Raw genomic sequence first — 14,198 nt, forward strand, 5'->3', positions numbered from 1 at the left:
CACAGCAGGTCTTCACACTGCTACTCAGACTGGCAAGCAGTGGGCAGGATCTTACACTGAATGTTACAATTAGACGGGGTTATAATTACTAAGCATTCTAATTGGCTAACATGCTATAGCCAATGCTACAGGCACCATCTAAAATTGGAGAAATCTACCCAAACAATATAAGGGACTATTCTTCCAGACTATTCCTCCTGTTTGCATGTGATCTCACTCTGGCAATGCAAGTGGCCCAAGGCAGAAAGGTCAGTATGGGAATGGGAAAGGCAGTTAAAATAATTACCATTGGGAAATCCAGCAGGCCTTGGCAGACCTAACGCAAATGTTTGACAAAATGGTCGTCTAGTCTACACTTGGTCTCACCATTGTATCTGCATGTGGGCCATTTAAATGTGTCAGCAATCGTTTGACGGGCACTGGGATCCTAACCCGGTCACATTCAGATACGGTACCTAGAAGTGCTTGGGAATGCCTCCATTATACCCAGAAATATAGTCACCAGGGCAGCCTCCAAGTAAGGACAGAGAACCATTGCCTCCAGTTTCAAAAACAGCTTCTTCTCATCAACCATCAGGTTCTTGAACCACCCTGTTCAACTTTTAACCACAACCCTACCTCAAACTACCATAATCCTACCAAACCCCTCCAGATTATTGCACTATTATTGTTGCCCTACTTTGAAGTTTGCACCTTCACAGTCTAGTTTTTTTTGAATAAGTGATAATGTATTGTATATTTATTGTTTTATTGTGTCTAATGTGCCTGTAAAGCTGCAGCAAATAAGAATTTAATTGTTCCGGGTCCCATCCAGTGCATATGACAAACACTCTTTACACTTGGCTCTTGATTCCAATGTTTCTGTCTATGTAAGATACCATGATCACTGGAAAAATAACTAAAGCATTAATCAGAATTATTGAATTTGTGAATATAAATGTATTGAAATTATATTGCCTTGCAAAACATTTGACTATAAATTAACAGAGCAGCTTTCACTTCACGTTATAATCACATGCTGTTATGAAATCCTTATAATTACAGAACATTAAAATATTGCGTGCCGTTAGTTAAAAATAATGTCGTATTTATCTACTAGCAAGTTAATGTTGCTCATGGAGACCAGCTATTTTTCAGCCTAGGTTTGGATTGTGAGTTTGCTTCACTTTTTTTTGTTTGCCCCCCCCACAATTTTTCTAAGGCTATTGTTGTAACAGACGGCGAACGTATTCTTGGTCTTGGCGATCTTGGAAGCTATGGAATGGGAATTCCAGTGGGGAAATTGGCTCTCTATACAGCCTGTGGTGGTGTGAAGCCACAGCATTGCCTCCCTGTACTCCTGGATGTTGGTACAGACAATGAGGTATGATCTTTAGTTTCTTCCTCATTTAAATTGAACAACAAAGTTGGTCTCTCTGGTTTATTCGTGCAATTAAACATTGAAAAAAATATTTTTGAAATCTCATGTGTTCTTGGGACTTGAGACCCTCAAAGCAAGGAATTGGTTTTGCAATCTGGACATATCAGCAGATATACAGCTAAGCAAAATTACAATGTGTACAAGATAACCAGGTTGAAATGTTGGTTCAAATGGTGTGTTCTCCTGCTTTGAGAAGGTAATGAAGAGTTTTTGTGTGGTACCGGGGAAGGGGGGGGGGGGGGGGGGGGGGTGAAATGTGTTGGAGTAGGGGCTTCTACAGAATAAAGAAGAAAAGATGAAATGTACAAGATCAAATTCAGAGGTATAGATGTGAGGAATTGGTCACAGTATGGATGGGTGACCACATGGAATAATTTGTTCAGGAAGGTCTATGTTTATATGTGAGGATCTGAGACTTGGTGCAGCGATATAGATAGTGATTGGCGGGTGGAGCAGGATGCAACTATAGGTGACAAAAGCATGATTGAGCACACAAAAATATCATATGATATAGTGGGATTTCCAGATCAGCATTTTTCAGTCACAAAAAGTATCAGTATCAATACAAAGGAATTCATATCTTTAAACTTCTGCTTTCCATTCTATTTGCTTATTATTTTTTCACTATACTTGGCTTTCAACAAAATGATGTATTGTTGCCACGGGAAGGTAAATTCTAAGTTTCACAGGAATAACAAATGGACAATATCACTTCTTTAATTTTCGACTCGTAGTGGAAGATTTTTTTTGTTTTAAGTTAAGGTATGGATTTAGGAATAAAAGTTTGAATTGCCACAATTGCAATAAAAAAATTCGGACTTGGTAGTTACAAATAAAGGGTGGTAAGCACGTGATACCTAAAGGACACTAATACTGTAAATGTGCAACTGTTTCCATGGTCATATGAAAGCTTGGGCGGGGTGATTAGCACATTGCAATGTTTTGATTAACATTCATCCTTGGAATAATATTGGTTTCTTGTACTGAGTCTAGTAGTTGGCTAATTTAGTGATGCATTAATCCATTCAGTGCAATTTTTGTGCAAATGGAATAATGAAACCTGTCCCATGAAGTTATTAGGAAATTAAAACTGGTCATTTTTGATCATTAACATGAGGATGTTAGATTTCATTTTAATAAATGAACTTGCTCTCTCACACGTTTGTTCTGAAATGTTTTTGGATTGAATGCAGCTTGAATCATTACAACTCTCCAGGGCCGTTCTTTCCTTGACACATGGAGAGTTGATGGGTTCCAGCGGGTTGCATTTTAATTGTCTGGCAAGGATCATGAAAATAATAGATCATTTCAATCTGTTAACAAGTACAATGAAAAATATCATACCACATTGATAATTTTACTGCCAGTTTCCTTCAACCTCAACATTAAGACAAATTTAAAAACAAAAGTCATTTGGATTTCTAGTTTTCAAAGTTCAGAACTATATTCCGTGCTTTATGGTATAGGTCTATGCCCCCTGTCCCACTTAGGAAACCTGAACGGAAACCTCTGGAGACTTTACGTCCCTCCCAAGGTTTCTGTGCCTTTCCCGGAGGTTGCAGGTAGTGGAAGCAAGTAGGGAGACTGACAAAAACCTCCGGGAATCGCATGGAAACCTTGGGTGGGGCGCAAAGTCTCCAGAGGTTTCCGTTCAAGTTTCCTAAGTGGGACAGGGGCATCATCAGAATACAAAAGGAAAGGTTGGAAGAAAAGTATGGCAAGAAGAAAATTTGGTGAGTGTGGATAAAATGATTTAATGGTAAAATGATTTATTTTTTTCAGTCTCTCCTTAATGACCCCCTTTATATTGGATTAAAACACAAGCGTATTCGTGGGCAGGCCTATGACGAATTGGTTGATGAATTCATGCAAGCAGTTACAGACAGGTAAGAATTTGGAACCTCATTCCTTGGAGTAAATTGTTTGTGATGCATTGTATGATGTCCCTTTGTAAAACTGGATGGATCTGTCAACAGTGAGCTTATGCGCTGGATTTGGACACAGTAAAGGCGGATTCAGTCAAGTTTGGCAATTTGTTCCTGGATTGGGAAGACTCTTTTCAAGCCAGTTAAAAAATAGTAATATTGTTATATTCAGAGTATTATATATTAAATGCCACACTCTTCCAGCATCTCCCCAGCTGGGTTTGGTTCCATTGGCAGGATAGACTCCATGGTGCTAATGCAGTGTTGTATGATTCTGAGAATCTGTAGTGTTGATTCTAGATTGTTTGAGATCTAATGGCATCTACATAGTACATAGCACATAAAACAGTACAGCAGTGCAATACATGATGCCAAATTAAAACTGATCTCATCTTCCTGTGCATGATGCATATCTATCTCTTCCCTGCACTTCTATGTGCCTATTTAAAAGCCTCTTAAATGTCACTATCACATCTGCCCCCATCACCAACCATGGCAGTGCATTCCAGGCCCCCACCACTCTATTTATTAAAAAATAAACTTTCCCCGCACATCTCCATTGAACATTCCCCCTCTCGCCATATAACTATGCCCACTAGTGTTGCACAAAGGAAGCTCATCACTTTTGGAAGCAAATCAACTGCCTAAGGACACCTTTGCAAAGGGTGCTCAGGACTACGTACAGGATTACAACACCTTTTAGCTGCTTCATCATTAACTCTTTCTTATAAAGACAAGAGGATATATCAATGTTTGGAAGTCTTTACATCAAAAGTGAAGCAACCTGTTTACATGATGCAAGACTTGGGTAGGATGCAGGCTTGTGTATTGAAAGTAACATTCACACATCACATGCCAGACAGAGACCCTCTCCAATACATCCTCCAGATATAATATTTACCAAGTCACCCTTGATATTGTTATGGGTCAATATTGCTGAAACCTAACTGAGTCAGACTTGAATATGTAGTAGGTACAAGAGCAAAAAGACAATGTATTCTCTGATTTATGTCCATCGTCAACTCCATAAAACATCTACAAGGTGCAGGTCAGCAGAGATAAAATGCTCTCCGCAAACCAGGCTCAACATAAAGCAAAGCAAAACCGCTGTTTAAAACCTGACCTGAAACATCACCCATTCCTTCGCTCCAGAAATGCTGCCTGTCCCACTGTGTTACTCTAGCTTTTTGTGTATATCTTCGGTTTAAACCAGCATCTGCAGTTCCTTCCTACACATTTCATCTGCTAAATATGTTTTCCTCATCCACTACTTCCCTCCCCTCCATCCCCATGCATCTTGAATTTAAAAATCCTACCTATGCAGGGTCCTCTAATTCCTTGCTGTGGAAGTGCTTTAAATAGCAGCAGTAAAATATAACTCAATGCCCCACACGGGCATTTAGGGTTGGACATTAAATACCTCAACAGTAGATTTTTTTTTTTTAAATCTATATTGTGTCAAAAATATAAATAAAGTTTAAAGTCTATATTGTGTCAAAAATATCAATAAAGTTGAAGCACATGATTAGGACGACAGATGGCACAATGGGCTAAGTGTTCGGCTGGCAACCTGAAGGTGGCCGGTTCGAATCCTGCTTGGAGTGTGTACTGTCGTTGTGTCCTTGGGCAAGACACTTCACCTACCTTTGCCTGGGACTAGAGATGGAAATTAGCTACTGATTGGCTACAATCTCGCATATTTACATGCAAATGTTCATTAATATGCACTGTCCCTATAAACAAATTATTATTATTATTATTATCCTGGTCTGAACCTAAATGACAACTTCAATTATGAGTTTGCCATCAATTCACGGGAGCTTCCTGGATGAAAAGCAAAACCTTTTCACTTGTGTCGGAGATCAAAGAATAACCCAATCACAGGGAAGCATTCGGAAAGTCTTTCAACCACTGTCTTGTTTTGGGTAAATGTGATGTACTCTTAGCAGTTGGTTTTGTTTAGTTGCTGTTGGGTATTTTGTGCAGACTATTGATTTATTTCATTGCATTTAAGGTACGGAATGAACTGTCTCATTCAGTTTGAAGATTTTGCAAACTCCAATGCTTTCCGCCTTCTCAACAAGTACCGTAACAAGTACCTTACTTTCAATGATGACATCCAAGGTACGTAGTACTGCGTGATCATTTTAAAATTTGCCATTTTATAAACTGACAATTAAGTCTTCTCATAAAGACACAAAGTGCTGGAGTAGCTCAACGGGCCAGGCAGCATCTCTGGAGGACATGGATAGCTGACGTTTTTAGTAGGGACTCTTCTTCAGACTGAAATGTCACCTATCCATGTTCACCAGACTTTGTCATGCTATTTTGCAAATTCCACCTAATATGGTCAAAAAAGAACTGTACACTTAGAGTTCAGAATTGCATGTGTCCATGTTTTGTGAAGAGTTTTAAAGTATGTTTAAGAGTCTCTTCAGTTTGGATACTTTTGACATTTGACATGGAATGCTCTTCGACACACAAACATGTACCAATTCAGGTAACCAGCAAACCTTCCTATCTGAAATGCATCAATTGGTATCCAGAAGAGATGGATTCCTACCTCACATTGGCCTATTGGCTATAAAAGATCTTGCAAAGAAAAGTATAAAATGGAACTATATCTGATATGAGGAAACTGTGGAGATCTTAGTAGCAGATTATATAATATTTTAGTAACGGGGAAGAGGATACTATGGATCTTTCTTTGCGAAAGTAGTTGAAGACCACAATTGAGAAATATCCAACTTATTTCTGAGAACAATAATGAAATAATTGTAAGTCTAATTTGTAAGTCTAGTCTAATAAATAAATATAAGAAGAACACTGATGGAAAGTTTAAAAACAAAGAACAGGAAGTACTGAAGATGGTGGACAGAGTTATTGTCTCAGGTAGATGACCCATCATCAGAACTTGACGCATAACACTTTCTCTGTCCTCTGTGATTGCTGATTATTTCCCATATTTTAATTTCACATTTCCAGCACCTGCATTATTTTGCCTTTGAATGAATGTAAATAATGAGAAAAACGGTTATCAATTGTTTTAATGCAATCGTTTAGAAATGGTGATAATACCCACATAGCATCTTGGGTCATTAATGATACTAAAATAAAGTCAGCCAAAATCATCTGATTCCATGGTGGCATTCAATAAATTGGGTTTGAATCAAAAATGGATGCTGAACCATCTCTGTGTTGTTTGTAAATACTTTAGTTGAACATCTATTCCATCATCCGTTCCAATCGGTGTTACATTTTAAAAAATAATTTACCTCTAAAATATTTTCTTGCCTCTTCCAACAATTAAACAAAGATATAATTAACATGTATGTAGTTGGCCTGTCAAGGACAGTTTTAGGTTCTGGATGGTAAACGGTGAGGAAGTTGAAGGACAAGTGTTGCTTCTGCTGCAGTGTAATAATGTGCAGTAGGGAGAGGTGGATATTTGTAGCGATGGAAAGTGAATCGGAGAACCCTAGAGCTTGGAATGCTGACATTGGTGGAGAGTCGATGCTGCTTCTGATAATGACATCCTGTTTGAAATGTCGCAAATTGCAAAAGTTGGATCAATTGGACATGAAAGCAGCTGGGATCGAAAGTAAAGAAGAGAGGAATCCTATCCTGATGGTGGGTTTGAGAAGCAGAAAAGCAGGAAGTGAAAGGATATTGTGAGGCCCATCAGCTATGGTGGAGGGGAATTCTGGGTAGAGCAAATACAAGCATGTCAAGCAGCACTATTAGATGGAGAATCATATAATGGAGAAATTGGATGAATGGTGTCTTTATAGGAAGCAGGGCGGGTTTGAAGTAGTTTAGGTAGGTAGTGGGCTTTTACTTGACTCTGGTTGCTGGCCTGACCCCGAATGGAGGCGGATTTTAGGGAAGGGAAGAAGAAGAGGTGAATCACGTGAAGATGGAAATTGACAGCAAGAATGGGGAGATTTTCTAATTCAAGATAAGAACAGGTTATTACCATAAAATGTAAATACGATTAATGACTAATGTACTGAGTGTTTCCAACATTTTCTGTTCGTATTTCCATTGCAGTATTATGTGTATGCTCATTTCTATTTGTCCTCTGCCAATGTATGTAAACATTTGGTTTCATTATTTCCTGTGAGCCTTGTTATCTATCCTCTGCTTTGTTAGTTCCTGTCTTTGTTCAGTGTTCCACTTGTTAAATAGCAGGACGTGCCTTTCCTTTGATTCAATGTGAGGAAAAGATCTACTAATACAAATTAAGATTTAGAAAAGTTTAGAATAGAATATTTTGCTCCAAAACCTCCGATGTTGGGGCTTCTCAACATAAACTGAGAGATAAAAAAGCAGGAATATTTGGAGAGGGTGCTGCCATGGGGCACTCTGACACAACACAGCCCTCTGTAACTGAAAACGGGGAGTAGAGAGGAAATGTGTGTTAGGCCAAAAAATCCAATATCTGTTTAAATCTTTCAAAAGCTACAACCACAACGAGGGATGCACTCCTTCAGCCACTTACACCTTGGTGCACGGGTTCAGAGTGCCCAGTCACCCTCCAGCCCCGCGCGGTCTTGTGTGGGGAAAATGGCCGCCACCCTTCCGTCTCCCCTGGCCAGTGATGTGATGGAAGCGGGGGTCTGGACCAATCGCTGACAAGTCCCACCCCTCGGCGACGTCATGTCCGTTATTTGGCTTTTCGGGGTTGCGTTCGTTCGGTTAGTTGGCTTTTCGGTGACGTGCCCTTTTGGTTAGTTGGCTTTTCGGCGTTGCGTCCGTTCGGTTATTTGGCTTTTCGGCGTTGTGTCCGTTCGGTTAGTTGGCTTTTCAGCTTTGCGCCCTTTCGGTTATTTGGCTTTTCGGCATCGTACGCTTTCGGTTATTTGGCTTTTTGGCGTAGTTTCCGTTCGGTTATTTGGCTTCCACTTCTTCGCTTCGGCATCTCGTCCTTCGACACCACGTCCAGATAACGAGGCAGCATGTGTCTGATTTTAATTCCCCCACATTTGACAACGAACAGCTGTAATTGTGAGGTCTCGGAAAATCTGTTGGCTGGCGAGGACTAGTGTGGCTCACATGACATGGGAAGTAGGAGTACTTCCCCTGTTGTCAACAAAGGTCTCCTACTGTATTAACCCTCCCAAGTGAACAATGCCCTGGCACATTCCAGAGTTCTGTTCCTTCTATTCTAAGAGTCTTTGCTGTAATTTATTTATCTCTATACCATTATCTTTGCCAATAAGATATTAGATTACTTCCTGTCCACCAGTATTTCTGCCAAGATTTTCCATTCATGTTGACATTGTGTAATGTGTGGTTGCCTGTATTTCAAGAGAGCTAGATAGGGCTCTTAAAGATTAAAGATACTGGAGTCAGGGGATATGGGGAGAAGGCAGGAACGGGGTACTGAGTAGGGATGATCAGCCATGATCACATTGAATGGCAATGCTAGCTTGAAGGGCCGAATGGCCTACTCCTGCACCTATTGTCTATAGTCTGTATTGTAATAAATAAATCATCAGAATAAACATTGCACGAGAAGAACAGATGACAACAATTTTGTTATGCTCAATTTTAAATTGAGTGCAAGGCAACAAGGTTTCATCCTGATTATTCACATTTCATTATACAAACATGGAAAAATAAGTGCAGGAGTAGGCCATTCGAGCCAATATGATCATGGCTGATCATCTAAAATCAGTACCAAGTTCCTGCTTTTCCCCCATATCCCTAGATTCCTATAGCCCCCATATCCCTAGATTCCTTTTGCCATAAGAGCTAGATTTAACTCTCTCTTGAAATCATCCAATGAATTGGCCTCCACTGCCTTCCGTGGCAGAGAATTACACAGATTCATAACTCTCTGGCTGAAGAAGTTTTTCCTCATCTCAGTCCTAAATGGCCTACCCCTTATTCTTAAACTATGACCCCTGGTTTTGGATTTTCCCAACATGGGGAACATTCTTCATGCATCTAGCTTGTCCAATCCTTCAAGAACTGTACATATTTCTCTAAGATTCCCTCTCATCCTCCTAAATTCCAGCGAACACAAGCCCAGTCGACCCATTCTTTCATCATATGTCATTCCCACCATCCTGGGAATTAACCTGGTGAACCTACGTTTCACTCCCTCAATAGCAATAATGTCCTTCCTCAAATTAGAGGACCAAAATTGCACACAATATTCCAGGTGCAGTCTCACCAGGGCCCTGTACAACTGTAGTGGGACCTCCTTGCTCCTAAACTCAAATCCTCTCGCAATGAAGGCCAACATGCCATTAGCTTTCTTCACTGCCTGCTGTACCTACATGCTTACTTTCAGGGACCGATCTACAAGCACACCCAGGTCTCGTTGCACCTTCCCTTTTCCTAATCTGATACCATTCAGATAATAATCTGCCTTCCTGTTCTTGCCACCAAAGTGGATATCACATTTATCCACATTATACTGCATCTGCCATGCATCTGCCCACTCACCCAACCTATCCAAGTCACTCTGCAGCCTCATTGCATCCTCCCCGTAGCTCACACTGCCACCCAGCTTCGTGTCATCCGCAAACTTGGAGATGTCACATTCAATTCCCTCGTCTAAATCGTTAATTATATTGTAAAGAACTGGGGTCCCAGCACCAAGCCCTGCGGCACCCCACTAGTCATTGCCTGCCATTTTGAAAAGGACCTGTTAATTCCTACTCCTTGCTTCCTGTCTGCCAACCACTTCTCTATCCATATCAATATCCTACCCCCAATACTGTGCTCCAATTTTGCACATTAATCCCTTGTCTGGGTCCTTGTCAAAGGCTTTTTGAAAGACCAGATACACCACCTCCACTGGCTATCCATTATACTTGTTACTTCCTCAAAAATTACAGAAGATTAGGCAAGCATGATTTCCCCTTCATAAATCCATGCTGACATTGACCTATCTTGTCACTGCTTTCCAAATGCGGTCTACTAGGTGCAATCTACTCCAACACTTTCCCCACTACCAATGTAAGGCTAACTGGTCTTTAATTCACCATTTTTTCTCTCCCTCCTTTCTTAAAAAGTGGAGTTACATTAGCTGCCCTCCAGTCCACAGGAACTGATCCAGAGTCAAGAGAACATTGGGAAAATGATCACCAATGCATCCACAATTTCTAGGGCCACCTCCTTGAGTACTTTGGGATGCAGACCATCAGGCCCTGGGGATTTATCTTCCTTCAGCCCCAACAGTTTCCTGACTAACACCATTTCCTGACAAATGTGGATTCCCTTCAGTTCCTCCCACTAGATCATCTGTTCCCTAGTATTTTTGTGTCTTCCTTAGTGAAGACAGAACCAAAGTACTCATTTAACTGTTCTGCCATTTCTTTGTTTCCCATTATAAATTCACCTGTCTCTGATTGCAAGGGACCTGCATTTGTCTTCACTAATCTTTTCCTTTTTACATATCTAAAGATTTTAGTCATTTTTTATATTCCCCGCAACCTTTCTTTTGTGCTCTTTTCCCCCTCTTAATTAACCCCTATTCATCCTTCATGAGGACCAAAGTTGTGCCAATGAAAGTCAAAGAAGCCATTATGAAACTGAGAAACAAGAATAAAACTGTTAGAGACATCAGCCAAACCATAGGCTTACCTAAATCAACTGTAAGGAACATCATTAAGAAGAAAGAGAGCATTGGTGAGCTTACTAATCGCAAAGGGACTGGCAGGCCCAGGAAGACCTCCACAGCTGATGACAGAAGAATTCTCTCTACAATAAAGAAAAAATCCCAAACACCAGTCCGACAGATCAGAAACACTTCAGGTGTGGATTTGTCAATGACCACTATCCGCAGAAGACTTCATGAACAGAAATACAGAGGCTACACTGCAAGATGCAAACCCCTGGTTAGCTGCAAAAATAGGATGGCCAGGTTACAGTTTGCCAAGAAGTACTTAAAAAAGCAACCACAGTTCTGGAAAAAAGGTCTTGTGGACAGATGAGACGAAGATTAACTTATATCAGAGTGATGGCAAGAACAAAGTATAGAGGAGAGAACGAACTGCCCAAGATCCAAAGCATACCACCTCATCTGTGAAAAACAGTGGTGGGGGTGTTATGGCCTGGGTATGTAGGTACTGGCTCACTGATCTTCATTGATGATACAACTACTGAAGGTAGTAGCATAATGAATTCTGAAGTGTATAGACACATCCTATCTGCTCAAGTTCAAACAAATGCCTCAAAACTCATTGGCCGGTGGTTCATTCTACAGTAAGACAATGATCCCAAACATGCTGCTAAAGCAACGAAGGACTTTCAAAGCTAAAAAATGGCAAATTCTTGAGTGGCCAAGCCAATCGCCTGATCTGAACCCAATTGAGCATACCTTTTATATGCTGAAGAGGAAACTGAAGGGGACTAGCCCCCAAAACAAACAGAAGCTAAAGATGGCTGCAATACAGGCCTGGCAGAACATCACCAGAGAAGACACCCAGCAACTGCTGGTCTTCTTCTTGCGTATGGCGTGCACAGCCTAAAGTTGTAGGACAACTTGTACTATTTGATCTTATTTGATTGTGAGCAACTGGTGATGTCCATGAATTGCAGACTTCAAGCAGTCATTGCATGCAAAGGATATGCAACATAAGACTAAACATGACTACTTTAATTTGCATGACATTGCTGTGTCCCAAACATTATGGTACCCTGAAATGGGGGGGACTATGTATAAACATAGTTGTAATTTCTACATGGTGAAACCAAAATGTATAAAAATACCCTTTAATAAATTCTGACAATGTGCACTTTAACCACATGTGATTTTATTTTTTTCTATTACAAATTTCAAATTGTGGAGTATAGAGGCAAATAAATAAATGATGGGTCTTTGTCCCAACAATTATGGAGGGCACTGTATGTGAAACTGCGTATCTTGGCCCCTGCATAAAACACAAGCATTGTGTGAAAATACTGCACAAGGAAGGAGTGTTTTGCCTGGATTAACACTGCATTCCTTGGTTGGAAAGTATTTTCCTATTAGTTGTAAACTAATGCAGTTTTAAACTGCTGTTTATATTACTGTGTAAATTATGATGTATTCTCTTGTGACAGCTTTTAGTCATCTCATGTTATGAACAAAACTTGCTTTTAATATCCCTAACAAAACAAGTTAAACCAGATGGGAACATACATTATGGATGTGTTCTACAAATATTTGAGAATTTGGAATACTCCTCTGATCCATCCTCTCTGTACATGATAAAGGTTAATCTGTTTTTAAAGCAAATTTAATTACTAATTAAATAAGAACACAAAGAAATTCTACAAAGAACTACCCCGGAAACATTTTCATTGAGGCTTGGAAGTAATGTACGTTAATGCCAGTCCAAAAAGATGTGCAATGTGTACAATGCGGATGGAGTGGGAGTAATTTTTTTCTGTAAACAATATTCACATAATTGCCAGGCACTTTAAATTGTATGACTTGGTTAACCTGCTAATCAACAATCTCATCATTTTTTTTAGTCAAAGAACTATTATCCCTTTGTGGGTGTGACCAGGGTTAGATGATTTGGGTGTGAACATTCACCCTTCCATTTCCAGACATCCCAACTAGCTTTCCAGACATACTGATCACTCCAAATGGCATTATTTGGATTGTAGATCTTGGATTCACAGTCATGGAGAGTTACAGTACCTAGGCAGGCCCATTGGCCCACCTAAGCTGTGTCAGCCATCAACCTTCATTCACATTAGCCTTGCATAAAACTCATTTTTATTTTCTTCACATTGTCATCAAATACCTTAGGACTCGCCTATACTCCAGGTGTAATCTGCAGTGGCCAATTGACCTAACAATCTGCTTGTCCCTGATGCAAGAGAAATTAGAGCACCTGGAGGATATCCACAGAGGGAACATGCAAACACCACACAGATAGCAAGTGAGGTCAGGATTGAACCTGGGTGGCCGGCGCTTTGATGAAGCAGATCTACCAGCTGCGCAACGGTGCCACCCCAAACCACCCTATTGTGAGGAGTAGGATTGGAAGCCATCCCTCCAGTGTAGATACTGGGACCTGAATCACCTCAGACATTCATTCATCCATCCTGACTACCACCTTTCCTTCACCCTGTATAAAATGAAGTATTCCAGTTTAAATCCACATTTAGAAAGAATTCTCTATACTGGCTGCATTGAGCTGAACATTTTTTGCAATAAGATGTTTATGATTTTTCAAAATTATATTTTGTTTTTCCACAGGAACTGCATCAGTGGCATTAGCTGGTGTACTGGCTGCACTGAGAATGACCAAAAACAGACTTTCTGATCATACATTTGTCTTTCAAGGAGCCGGAGAGGTTGTATTACTTATGTTTATTTTAAGCCCTTTGCTTTCCTAAATGCTAATTTGTTCATCTGCTGGTAATATCTTGTTGTGATGTGACATGGGAGCATTTGTACCTCTTTCTGGCTTTATAATGCCATTGATTAATATCTCAAAACAGGCCCCTTAGCCCACCCTGTTCATGTTGATGGTGTCCACTGATACCGGTCCTGTTTACCAGCACTTGGTTGATGGCCCTCATGCCTTGGTAATTCAAATGCTTTTTTAGATACTTAATTTTGTGAGAGTCTCTGCCTCCAACAACTTTTCTGACTATGTTCCAAACATCTCCTTAATTCCCTTCTAACCCTCTTGCTCCTTACTTTAAATCTATGTCTAATAGTTTTAGACACATCTGCCATGGAGAAATGTTTACTACTGTCGACCCTATCTTTAGCCTTTTGAGATACAACACAGAAACAGGCCCATCGGCCCACCAATTCAACGGTGATCAGCAATCCCTGCACACCAGCACTGTCCTAGGGATAATTTACAATTTTACCAAAGCCAATTAAACTA

The 14,198-nt window shown here is 40.3% G+C and overlaps 1 protein-coding gene across 1 annotated transcript in view; it reads left to right on the forward strand.

Annotated features, from left to right (window-relative positions):
- The window catches only part of me3 (malic enzyme 3), an 88,522-nt gene that overhangs the window by 54,473 nt on the left and 19,851 nt on the right, over positions 1 to 14,198 (forward strand). The window contains exons 6-9 of the mRNA XM_033022464.1: positions 1,202 to 1,363; positions 3,203 to 3,306; positions 5,360 to 5,469; positions 13,556 to 13,653. Coding sequence (XP_032878355.1) covers positions 1,202 to 1,363; positions 3,203 to 3,306; positions 5,360 to 5,469; positions 13,556 to 13,653 — 474 coding nt within the window. The remainder of the gene's footprint in view (positions 1 to 1,201; positions 1,364 to 3,202; positions 3,307 to 5,359; positions 5,470 to 13,555; positions 13,654 to 14,198) is intronic.

Source organism: Amblyraja radiata, chromosome 6 (genome assembly GCF_010909765.2).
Source record: "Amblyraja radiata isolate CabotCenter1 chromosome 6, sAmbRad1.1.pri, whole genome shotgun sequence".
NCBI classification, from domain to species: domain Eukaryota; kingdom Metazoa; phylum Chordata; class Chondrichthyes; order Rajiformes; family Rajidae; genus Amblyraja; species Amblyraja radiata.